This window comes from Rhinoraja longicauda, chromosome 31 (genome assembly GCF_053455715.1).
Source record: "Rhinoraja longicauda isolate Sanriku21f chromosome 31, sRhiLon1.1, whole genome shotgun sequence".
Classification (NCBI taxonomy): Eukaryota; Metazoa; Chordata; class Chondrichthyes; order Rajiformes; family Arhynchobatidae; genus Rhinoraja; species Rhinoraja longicauda.
In genome coordinates, this window is record NC_135983.1 from 16,223,212 (window position 1) to 16,235,880 (window position 12,669).

General features: G+C 49.0%; 1 protein-coding gene across 1 annotated transcript in view; it reads left to right on the plus strand.

The window, feature by feature from the left end:
• LOC144608493 (hemicentin-1-like) overlaps nucleotides 1-12,669 on the plus strand; it is a 259,005-nt gene that overhangs the window by 239,834 nt on the left and 6,502 nt on the right. The window contains 8 exon segments of the mRNA XM_078426331.1: nucleotides 140-261; nucleotides 1,903-2,140; nucleotides 3,872-3,931; nucleotides 6,116-6,250; nucleotides 7,456-7,575; nucleotides 8,848-8,973; nucleotides 10,114-10,242; nucleotides 11,620-11,958. Coding sequence (XP_078282457.1) covers nucleotides 140-261; nucleotides 1,903-2,140; nucleotides 3,872-3,931; nucleotides 6,116-6,250; nucleotides 7,456-7,575; nucleotides 8,848-8,973; nucleotides 10,114-10,242; nucleotides 11,620-11,958 — 1,269 coding nt within the window.

Consider the following 12,669-nt stretch of genomic DNA (forward strand, 5'->3'; position numbering starts at 1 on the left):
CGTCAGAGCACTCCCACTGTCCGTGACCAGAGGCGAGAGCCACGCTTTATAACAAGGGCTGGGTATTAAAGTGAGACTGGCTCCCTTGCACTGAGTGCACACAAAGCTGTTGGAACTGAAACATTTTTCCGATGCTCAGGTGAAGTCCTTCGAATGACGCACGTCTCCCGTGGCGTGGACTTAGAGGGAGTGCTCCTGTTCGACATTGTGATCAATGGTAATGTCCCCAGAACCCTGGCAAGTGCAGACATCACTGTGAAGGCGAGTATATCTCTTTAACCCTCCTGCTGATGTAACGCCTCGGTATCATGCACCCTTTCACAGTTAATAACACAATGTTCTCCATTTGTTATTCATCACTTAGTGTCTCAGAACAAATTTCAGGCATTTTCTCCGTCCTGCATGGAAAATGTTAACTTTGATGTAATTGTACTGAGACCTGCTCCTTGTCAAAGCATCTGGTCATAGACATGGAGTCATGGTACAGCATGGAAACAGGCCCTTTGGCCCTCCTTGACCGTGCCAACCAAGTTGGAATATTGGGGAAGTTCCATTCGCTGCATTTAGCTGCAGCACTTTTTCTTGAGTATTTCTCAATCCCAAATCCAGCCAAGAATTTATCCAGCTATCAGCTGTTCTCAACACTGTGGTTAAATGTCTACACTAGCAACCAGAGTTTCCAACAACTGATTCAGAGACTTCACATCCCACTAAAGCACTGGGGGGTTTAAAGTTCCAGTAATTAAATAAACCTGGAATTAAATAGCTGGAAGCTGGAACAGTAAGCTTGCAGCCACTGCATTGTTGGGCCACTAATATTGCCCGTAGCTACCAGGCCTGTTTTGATTACACACTCTCCAGTGTGGTTGACTCTTAATTACATCCACAGAATCAGAATCAGAATTGCCTTCATTGTCATCCAAAAAAAAAAAGTCTTTCGGACGAGATTTCGTCACCCACAGTCCAACAGTAAGAGCAATAAAATAAGCAATTACGCACACAACCACAAACCAACACAAAACCAAAAAAAAGAAACGTCCATCACAGTGAGTCTCCTCCAGTCCCCTCTTCACTGTGATGGAAGGCCAGAATGTCGTTTCTCATCCCCTGCCGTCTTCTCCCGCGGTCAGGCTGTTGAAGTTGCCACATTCCAGGCCGCGCCGGACGGTGAAAGGTCCGCAGCGGGCCAACCCAAGCCCCGCGATCCGGGGCGGGCGAAGACGCTGCCGCCGCTGCTGCACGTCGGGGAGGTCGGGGCTCCCGACATTGAAGCCCCCGCCGGGCAGAGAAAATCCCACGGCCTATTTCAGGCCGCGCCGGACGGTGAAAGGTCCACGGCGGGGCCGACCCAAGCCCCACGATTCGGTGCGGGCGAACAGGAAGGTAGTGCTGGGTGATAAATGGTGATATTGCCAGGAATGATCAAATCCTGGGCATGAAGCAAGTTTCTTCAGTATTACTCTGAATGTGGTTTGCCTGCCTCATGAAGCACAGAAACAAGCCCTTCAGCCCAAGCCATCCATGCCAACCAAGAAGCCCCATCGAAGCTAGTCCCATCAGTCAGTAACTAACCGTTCCTTGGAGAACACATGGGTGAGGGGTGATCTTATTTGTGGCATCGTGGTCGGCACAGACAAGTTGAGCCAGAGGACCCGTTCCCGTGCTGTATGACTATGACTTTATTAATGGGCATGAATATGGAGTTGATCATTAAACGTCTGACAAGGCTGAAGAGATACCTGCTCTCTAATTTAAATGTTTGCTTGCCCCAATCTGTTGCCCCAATCTTGGTTGAGCTGACCGCAGCAGAAACCCTTAACCCATGAACACCTGTTGAATGTGCTCAATGTGCTTCTGAATATCAGGCTGGATTAATTAAAGGTCTTCCTTGTTTTAACACAGGATTTCAGTGAAAGTTACGTTCAGACCGGTCCTGGGCAACTCTACGGATGGTCGAACCAAATGCTCCTCCAAGACGGCTCACCCATTTCCTTCCAATGTAACCACACCATTGTGTACGAATCCACACTTGGCCGCCAGACCTCTGCCCTACAGATTCTGAAGGCTGAGTACATCTCCGTCTACTATTCCGAGACAACAGAGGAGTTGAGCTTCCACATCGCAACCTCCTTCAGCAAAGGTGAGCACTCCAGTTACACAAACTCTCATCTAATTGTCTCGGAAACTATCTGGCATTTTCTCTTTGAGTTAGTTTTCCCCTGAAGTCCACTGAAATAGAAAGACTCAGTGTTAGTTGGGAGCCTCCTTGAATAGTGCTGCCCACTAGGGGGGTGCGTTTTAGGCAGGTCTGAGGTCTAGGTCCCTAATACTGCTGTGGTGTGTGGAACATGGTGTGTGAGAATGATCAGCCATGATCACATTGAATGGCGGTGCTGGCTCGAAGGGCCGAATGGCCTCCTCCTGCACCTATTGTCTATAGCGGGCAAGAGTCAAGAGTGTTTAATTGTCACATGTACCAACAATTCAACAATAGAATTCTTACTTGCTGCAGCTTAACAGGCCTGTAAACACAAAACACACAGTATATAAGTGAACAATAAACAAAAATAAACGTAATTCTCGGTAACATTAATAGTGCAAAATCAAAGTCCAGAATGCAACCAAGGAAACAGTCCGCAAAAGATCATAATTGGAACTTAGCCTCAGAGTTGTCTGCAAACTCTACTGGAAAGGAAGGGAGATAACATTTCTACACCCCCTCTCTCGTGCTCTCGAGGCATCCCAAAGTGCCTTTCAGCCCTTGAATTAACACAGGAGGAGATAGCAGCCAGACTACAAGCACCAAGGTCACAATCAGCAGTAGAGCAGGTCCCCAGCTCCATTGATTCCAGCCGTGTGAACGTCCAGTATTGGCCAGGACTCTGGGGCACACCTCACTGTACCTCATAATCCTAATATTTCCCTCTGCTTTGAGTGTCTCCTGCTGGCAAAACTCTAAGCAGGATTGCCGTGGGCTGTCAATTCTTAACATCAGGTGTTCCTTTTGGTGGAACCAAAGATAGACACAAAAAGCTGGAGCAACTCAGAGGGACAGGCAGCATCTCTGGAGAGAAGGAATGGGTGATGTTTCGGGTCGAGACCCTTCTTCAGACTGACGTCAGGGGGGAAGGGAGATAGATAGATAGATAGACAGACAGACAGACAGACAGACAGACAGACAGACAGACAGACAGACAGACAGACAGACAGACAGACAGACAGACAGACAGACAGACAGACAGACAGACAGACAGACAGACAGACAGACAGACAGACAGACAGACAGACAGACAGACAGACAGACAGACAGATAGATAGATAGATAGATAGATAGATAGATAAGGAAGTGTGAAGGTGTGAAAACAGGGCAAAGGGAATTGAGATCAAAGAAAATGTAGAATTGATTTTTGGTGGAGTCAGTTCTTCAGAAACCCCTCGGAGGTGAATTCCTTTGAGATTCTTTCCCTGAGTCCTCTTCTCTCAGTGGGTCGTCCATATGTGGATAAGCTTCCGGAGGAACCTAAAGAAGCAGATACCATTGTGACTTTTAGAACACACTCGGATAGGTATATGGATAGGATAGGTTTAGACGGCTCTGGCCCAAATGCAAGCCAGTGAGACTAGGTCAATATGCCAAGTTGGTCAACATGGACAAAGTGGTCTGTAGGGCCTGTTTACTTGTTGCTCAGCTCCACGACTCTATGACAAGTTAAATGCTTGAAAAACCCATCTTCACCAACCAGGGATATGAGCAGGGATAGTAAAGGAAGTGCAAACAAATCACACATCAGGAGGCGTTCAAATCATTCTTTTTATAAGACTGAATGTCTCACTGTGTTCTTGTTTGAATCTTTCTTGCTGAATGTTTCAGACTCCAAAGGAGATCGGTGTCCTGAGGGATTTGTGCTGGATTCAGACCTGTACTGTGCAGGTAGGTTCTGGTTGTCACGGAGGTTTACATTAACTAAAAATAGAAAAGGTTGTTTTGGTTTTTTTGTTGTTTTTTTTTAAATATAAAAGTTTTATTCCAAAGAAAAACATACAAACATACTAAGCAAAATGTGATCAAACAAAAGCCGCCTGTATCGGCAGTTTACAAAATAAACAATTATCACATTAAAATCCCACCATCTCTGTCAACAATACATTCAACCCCCCGCGGCGACCAGCGTTCCCGGAAGGCCTCCAGTGTCCCCGTGGACACCGCGTGTTCCCTCTCCAGGGACACGCGGGCACGGATGTAAGCCCGGAACAGGGGTAGGCAGCCGACCTTTGTGAGGCCGTCGACTGCCCGCTTCCTGGACCCGCGGATGGCCATCTTGGCCAGGCCCAGGAGCAGACCGACAGGGAGACCCCCTCCACCCTCCTGACCCTCCCCCCTCTGTACCGGGTGCCCAAACATTAAAAGCGTAGGGCTAAAATTGAGCCAGAACTTGAGGAGCAGCCCCTTCAGACACTGGAACAGGGGCTGTAACCTCACGCATAGAAAAAGGTTGTTGGGTGGGTCTGCAGTTGCCTCAAGGTCAGCTTTTCGTATTCAAGTTGTGAAATTGTCCCAGAGTCTACCACAGTTCTAAAGCGACATGTCTCTGCAGTCTGAAGAAGGGTCTCGACCCGAAACGTCACCCATTCCTTCTCTCCCGAGATGCTGCCTGACCTGCTGAGTTACTCCAGCATTTTGTGAATAAATACCTTCGATTTGTACCAGCATCTGCAGTTATCTTCTAATGTTTCTGCTTCTCCTGCCTAAAGCTGTGTGCGGACGTTGAAGTATTCATCAGAGGAATGGGCTTCCCATTACTCCAGGCCAGCCTGAACTTCTTCTTTCCCTTCCCGCATGAATCAACGTGGAGTGGACCTGGGATCGAGGATATTGGGATATGGAGACAGTGCAGAGGTGGCACTGGGGTGATGGATCATAAGTTCATAAGTGATAGGAGCAGAATCAGGCCATTTGGCCCAACAACTCTACACCATTCAATGTATAGGAAGGAATTGCCGATGCTGGTTTAAACCGAAGATAGACACAAACTGCTGGAGTAACTCAGCGGGGCAGGGTCTGGAGAGAAGGAATGGGTGACGTTTCAGATCGAGCCCCTTCTTCAGACTGATATCAGGGGAGAGGGAGATATATAGATAAGGAAGTGTGAAAATAGGACAAAGGGAATGTAGATCAAGGGAAATGTCGAATAGATCATTGATTAGCTGGGAGAAGATAACATCAAAGCAAACAGATATAAAGTAGTCGGAGACAGTAAGACTAGTCGGAGAACTGTCTCTCCCGAGATGCTGCCTGACCTGCTGAGTTACTCCAGCATTTTGTGAATAAATCGATTTGTACCAGCATCTGCAGTTATTTTCTTATAAGACTAGTCGGAGAACTGGGAAGGGGGAGGGTTGGAGAGAGGGGGAGGGAAAGCAAGGGTTACTTGAAGTTAGAGAAGTACATTTTCATAACGCTGGGGTGTAAACTGCCCAAGCGAAACACATTCAATCATGGCTGATCTATCTCTCCCAAACCCTATTCTCCTGCCCTCTTCCCCCTAACCCCTGTCACCCGTACTAGTCAAGGGATCATCCAAAATCTCATGCTCTGGCAGAGCAGACACAAGAGGCTTAGCGGCCTATTCCTCTTCCTGGAGTCATACAGCACTGAAATAGGCCCTTCGGCCCAACTCATCCACGCTGACCAAGATGACTCCTCTGATCCGGTCACAAATGCTTCTTGCTTCCTTTTATTTCTGCCGAGAATCTGGATTTCCCTGAGGCCAGTATGTTGATCCTTTGTCTTGCCTGCTCCCCTCGGCCATACTCACACACGTTGGTCTTCAGCAGCTGCTCGTGTGTTCTTGGTATGTTCACCCCCTCTGTCCACAGAGTTACAGATGAGAGGCAGAATTACCTGTGGCACTGAAGACCTCTATCCAATGACAGGTTTCACTAAGGAGTGCCTTGGGCAGGAGAAGGAGCCCATGGTGCTAAGACAAGGGTCCCTAACCGGCAATGGCATTGAACTAGCGTGTGCTGGTGTTAATCCCAGCCTCCCGTAACTCTACTCTTTCTCGTCAGCATACACTCTCCCTTTGATGTGTCTCTTTTCCTGTTTACTTGGCAGATTTTGATGAGTGCGAGCTCGGGACGCACACCTGCCACTTTGGCCAAGACTGTCAGAACGAGGCAGGTTCATACCGCTGCACGGTCCATTGTGGAATTGGCTTCAGGCGGTCTACGAAAGGACCTGGCTGTGAAGGTACTGGCACTCCGCTTGGCAAGGCAACAGTGTTAAAGGATTAGCCGTCTGCCAGGAAAGGTTAACCCACTGGTAACCAACTGGTGAAGTGACACACTGCGTCAGAGAACAATGGGATCAGCCATGTAGAGTAGACTTGATGGGCCGAATGGCCTCATTCCGCTCCGAGAACCTATGAACTTGTCTACTGCCGGCACACCTTCCCCTCATGACCAATGCCTGTGGTAGACACACGTGAATGTGGGTCAGCATCCCACCCTCCTCTCCTTCTATCCTTCCCCATTTCATACCCCTTCCCCACCTCCATGTCCCTGCCCCCCTCCTCCATTGCCCTCTCCTGTACCATGGCCCTTCTCTGCTGCCATGTCCCTCTGCCTGCCAGTTCCCCCTCTCTTTTTCATCCGCGCCCTCTTCCTACCTCCATGGCCTTCCTCCCCCACATCTCTCCCTGTCTCTCCTCATCACTTCCCATGTCTGAGGTGGCATCTCGCTCTCACCCACTGCCAGGAGGTCAGAATTAACATTGATGATGCCTCCTTGACTCGCATTGTAACACATTCCCCCCCCCTACATCAAAAATCTTCTAACCCCCCTCTCTAACTCCAGGTCCCTCAGGTCGGCCGACTTGGGGCTACTCACTATCCCGCGGTCTAGGCTTAAGCTCAGGGGTGACCGCGCTTTTGCGGTTGCAGCTCCTAGACTGTGGAACAGCATCCCTCTCCCCATCAGAACTGCCCCCTCCATCGACTCCTTTAAGTCCAGGCTCAAAACCTATTTCTACTCCCTAGCGTTTGAGGCTCATTGAGGAGGCGCTGTGAACTGTTTGTGTGCTACTGTATGTCTCATTTTTTTTCCTTAGTACCTAATCAGATGTACAGCACTTTGGTCAACGTGGGTTGTTTTTAAATGTGCTATACAAATATAATTGACTTGACTTGACTTGACATTGGTGCAAATCTACAGCGTGCAACGACACTTTGCAAGGATGGGAGAGTGCAATATGTGCGGTACCTTTCACAACTTCTGAACATTGCAATGTGCTAGGCAGCCAATAAAGTCCTTTTAAGATTCAATCCTGACAAGGGCACCCGGTGAGGGGTGGCTGCCGACAACTAAGAGGGACCCAGAGAAACAAAGAAGGGATGAGATCGGTCAACACCAAGGTAGATTTTAAAGTCTATTTCTCTGTGCATTTTCCCTCCTAGATGTCGATGAGTGCAAGGAGTCGAGCAGCCCTCCTTGTCATCAGCGTTGCCTCAATGCCATTGGCACCTACTGGTGTGCGTGTGGGCCTGGCTTCCAGCTCCTGGCCCAGCGCTGTGTCGGTGAGTATCTGTCCCCTCGGCCAAAGTCTAGCTTTCATTCTGCTTTTCGTTTTAGCTTGCAGTTTTTAGTTTTAGTGATACAGCGCGGAAACAGGCCCTTCGGCCCACCGAGTCCGCACTGACCAACAATCCCCACACAATAACACAAGCCTACACACACACTCGGGACACTTATACCAACCCATGCCAATTAACCTACACATCTGTACTTCTTTGGGAGCCTGTGGTCCATGCCAGAGTTTATACTCCTCATAAGCCTCCACCCACCTTCCGATCAATATATTCTTCTAAAACTATTCCCCTCATGTGTTTATCCTGGGAATCCATTACTACAACTCTTCTTTTTAAGCTGGTGAGCTCTATATTCTAACCACTCTCTGAATAAAGAGGTTGTCGTGCAATCAGGATGTATTAGTGGTCCCTAAATCTGGAGTCCCCAACACAAGCAAACTGGCCCGTTAAAGCCGAGCAGTGTGAATAAGGGTCCTGACCCAAAACGTCACCTATCCATTTTCTCCAGAGAAGTGACACAGTGGAGCAATTGTAGAGCTGCTGCCTTACAGCGCCAGAGACCGAGGTTCGATCCTGACTACGGGTGCTGTCTGTACGGAGTTTGTATGTTCTCCCTGAGACCATGTGGGTTTTATCCGGGTGCCCTGGTTTCCCCCCACACTCCAATGACATACAGGCTTGTAGGTTAATTGGCTTCAGTAAGTTGTAAAATTGTCCCTAGTGTGTGTAGGTTAGTGTATAGGGTGATCGCTGGTCGATGCTGGCAGACTCAGTGGGCCGAGCTGTATCTCTAAAGTCTAAAGTCTAAAGAAGACTTTAAGCTGGTGAGCTCCATAGAAGCTGTGTAACCCACTGAGTTACTTCAGCACTTTGTATCTTTTTTTGGTTCGAACCTTTGAGAGCCTTCAACACCTCAGAGGCCCTCCCTAGATTATCTCTCTTTTATATTCTTCATGGTGATTATAACCTCTTATTCTGACTATGTCATGGAATGTACAGCACGGAAACAGGCCATTCGGCCCACCTGGTCCATGCTGACCAAGTTGACATACTGGGCTAGTCCAGCATATTCTTCAGTCTGAAGAAGGGTCTTGACCCGAAACGTCACCCATTCCTTCTCTCCTGAGATGCTGCCTGACCTGCTGAGTTACTCCAGCATTTTGTGAATGAATACCTTTGATTTGTACCAGGATCAGCAGTTATTTTCTTATACTATATAGTCCCAATGGTCACTGTGGGATTATTTCTTTCCAAACACAGATATCAATGAATGCCACATGAATGTTTGCCACCCAGACCAGGAGTGCCGGAACACTGAGGGGGGCTACCACTGCCTCGAGCACTGTCCCCGAGGCACCATCCGCAAACCCACTGGAGCCTGTGGCGGTGAGTCCCCCCCCCCACCTCAGCCTCCCAACCCTTGGTGCAGAGCCAGCCCTTCCCCATGCACTGGGCATCGTAGAGTCATTCCTTCTCTTTGCTCCCATCCGGAAAAGATACGAAGCATGAAAGTGCGCACCACCAGATTAAGGAACAGTCGCTTCCCCTCTGTTATCAGGCCTGTGAACAGTCGTTCAATAAGCTTTGGTACTGCCTGATTCACCTCGACCCCATTGCGGACATTGCCTGTGGAACTGGTTGGTGCACCTCAATGCTAAGAACTATATTCTGCACACTCCATCTTTCCCTTTGCTCTGCCCATTGTCCTTGAGCTTGGCTTGATTTATGTACAGACTTATCTGATTAGATTCAGTCTGAAGAAGGGTCTCGACCCGAAACGTCGCCCATTCCTTCTCTCCCGAGATGCTGCCTGACCCGCTGAGTTACTCCAGCATTTTGTGAATAAATACCTTCTACCTGATTTGATTGGACTGCGTGCGAAACAAAGCTATTCACGGCAACTCGCTACACGCGATAATAATAAACCTGAACCTAAACCTGTTCCAAAGGGAACAACTGCAGCCCAGCCAGATATTTCCATCCCATGTAAATCTCTGCGCCCTGCTCTCTCCTGTGTACAGTGCAGTGTAGCCCAGCCATCTACAGCTCCGCCGCGATCTTCCTGCTCCGATGCTCCAAGACCATTGTGGGTTGTTTGGTTCAGGGCCGTCTTAACGCATGGGCCTGATGGGCACTTGCCCGGGGGCCCACGAGCATAGGGGTCCCATGCTGATCTGTGTATGTTAAGTGACTTGCAATAAATAAATACTACTTTAAAAATGTAGGTTCAATAAGTGCTTTTTTCGCAACATTTTCGGTCACTAAGTGCTTCTCGCAGCGATCTGTAAGTGCTTTTCACAACAAAGTAGCACCCTAAGTCCATCGCTAAGTGCTTTTCGCTGGCACGACAGGGGGGGGCTGGTAGGGAAAGGGGGTTGGGGGAGAGTAACGGTAGAGGCCCCAGTACACTGCTTTGCCCGGGGGCCCATAATGCTGTAAAAACGGCCCTGGTTTGGTTGTTCCTCTTCCTTACCCACCTGGAGCACCCTGCTCTCCCAGTTCTGTGACCAACGTTCCTTTCTGCAGACGTCGATGAGTGCAAAGGTGGGACCCACATGTGCCGCTACAACCAGAAGTGTGAGAACACGGTGGGCAGTTACCGCTGCAGCTGCCCCAGGGGCTACCGCTCGCAAGGGATGGGAAGGCCGTGCCTGGGTAAGTAGCCGAGGGCAGGCTCGGGGGGCAAGAGCACCATCGTTAGTGAACCCGCACTCGCAGTATTGCGTTCGGTGTCGGAAATATGCCGTTATGTTGGAAAGAGCGCAGCGAGGATATACGAGGATGTTGCCAGGACTCCAGGCCCTCGGCTGCCGGGAGAAGAGGGGCAGGCTGGGACTTTATTCCTTGGAGCGCAGGATGTTGAGGGGTGATCTTATAGAGGTGCATTAAATCATGATGGGAATTGATTTACGAGGGTATTAACAGGAGTCCAGGGCCTGAGCTGCAGGGAGAGGTTGGACAGGCTGGGACTTTATTCCTTGGAGCGCAGGAGGCTGAGGGGTGATCTTATAGAGATGTATAAAATCATGATGGGAATTGATAGGGTGAACGGACCATCGTTTACCCAGGGTAGGGTGTCAAGAACTAGAAGCCATAGGTTTAAGTTGAGCGGGGAAAGGTTTTATAGTTATCTGAGGGGCAAATTTTCACACAGAGGGGGATGGATTTATGGAACGGGCTGACAGAGGAAGGAGTTGAGACAGATACAATATCAAGGTTTAAAAGTCATTTTGACAGACAAATAGATGGGAAAGTTTTCGAGGGATATGGGACTAGCATCTGGATGCATTTAAGAGAGAGCTAGATAGAGCTCTTAAGGATAGCGGAGTCAGGGGGTATGGGGAAAAGGCAGGAACGGGGTACTGATCGAGAATGATTAGCCATGATCACATTGAATGGCGGTGTTGGCTCGAAGGGCCGAATGGCCTCCTCCTGCACCTATTGTCTATTGTCTATCTTGGTGGATGTGGGTGATGTAGGCCATAGTGTCTATTTCCATGCTGGATGACTCTATCTACAACTCAAGAGCAGAAAGCTCAGATCTCTGTTCCCCAGTGATGCTGCGTCCTCTACCGAGGATTGGACTCATGCCCCAGCAGCAGGAGATTAAGCACCTGTGGTGCAGGCTGGATCCGATAGGCAGAGGATGTCACCTCAGGCCAGTATTGTTCTGGTCTTCGACATTCATCAATACCGATCGCCTCCAATCTGACATCACCAAACCTCCCACGCCAATTAACAGCTGAAGAGATCTTCGGTTTCCTCCCACACGCCAAAGATGTACAGGTTTGTAGGTTAATTGGTTGGTATAAATGTACATTGTCTCTGGTGTGTTTAGGATAGTGTTAACATGATGATCAGCCATGATCACATTGAATGGTGGTGCTGGCTTGAAGGGCCGAATGGCCTACTCCTGCACCTATTGTCTATTGTCTAACATGCGGGGATCACTGGTCAGTGTGGACTCGGTGGGCCAAAGGGCCAGTTCCCGCGCTGTATCTCTAAACTAAACAATGTCGTTTGTTGTAATAGATGTGGACGAGTGCCAGCAGCAGCCCAAGCCCTGCAGCTACCAATGCCACAACATGGCCGGCAGCTACAAGTGCCTGTGTCCTCCGGGAAAGCAGCTGCTGGCTGATGCCAAGTCTTGTGCCGGGCTGGAAAAGCTGAGGCAGAACAACAGTGGCATCATCGACTTCAGGCCCCAACTGGTCTCCATCGGTCAGATCAGCCACATCCAACAGAGCGGCCAGAACCAGCTCAATCCCTTCTACACTTGGTTGGGCTGGCAGACCAACAGGGAGTTCACTGTTCAGGACAACAGGAAGCCCTGTGCCACCGGGTACAGGGAGAGAAATGGACTGTGTGCGGGTGAGTGTTCCTGTATACACTGGAATTGTATACAATGGAATTTAGAAGGATGAGAGGAGATCTTATCGAAACGTATAAGATTATTAAGGGGTTGGACACGTTAGAGGCAGGAAACATGTTCCCAATGTTGGGGGAGTCCAGAACAAGGGGCCACACGGGTCCACTTGGTGTTATATATAGATACCATCAAGCCAAATTCAAGTAGAATATGTAGAGCAAAGGGAAAGATATGCTGCAGTTCTCAGCATTGTGGCACATCAGTGCCTTAAACAAAAGTCCAATATTCATAATGAGGTGGAGGTGAATCAGACAGTGTCCAAGCTTATGGAAGGTAGACACAAAATGCTGGAGTAACTCAGCTGGTCAGGCAACATCTCAGGAGAGAAGGAATGGGTGACGTTTGGGGTCGAGACCCTTCTTCTACCTTTGATTTCAACCTGCATCTGCAGTTTTTTTCCTACACAAGATTATGGAAGGACTGTTCAGTCGCCTGATCACAGAGCTGTTCCTGAGTCTGATGATGCACGCGTTCAATTTCCTGTATCTTTGGATGCAGGGAGGAGAAAGAGTGGGACAAGTCTTTGATAACGTTGACTGTTTTCTGAGGCAGAGTGAAGTGTAGATGGAGATTTGTGCATCCTGTGAATAACTGCTGGCATGTAGCTGCGTAGACAGCAGTTATCTCCAATGGGCATTTGGGGGTAAGAAAGT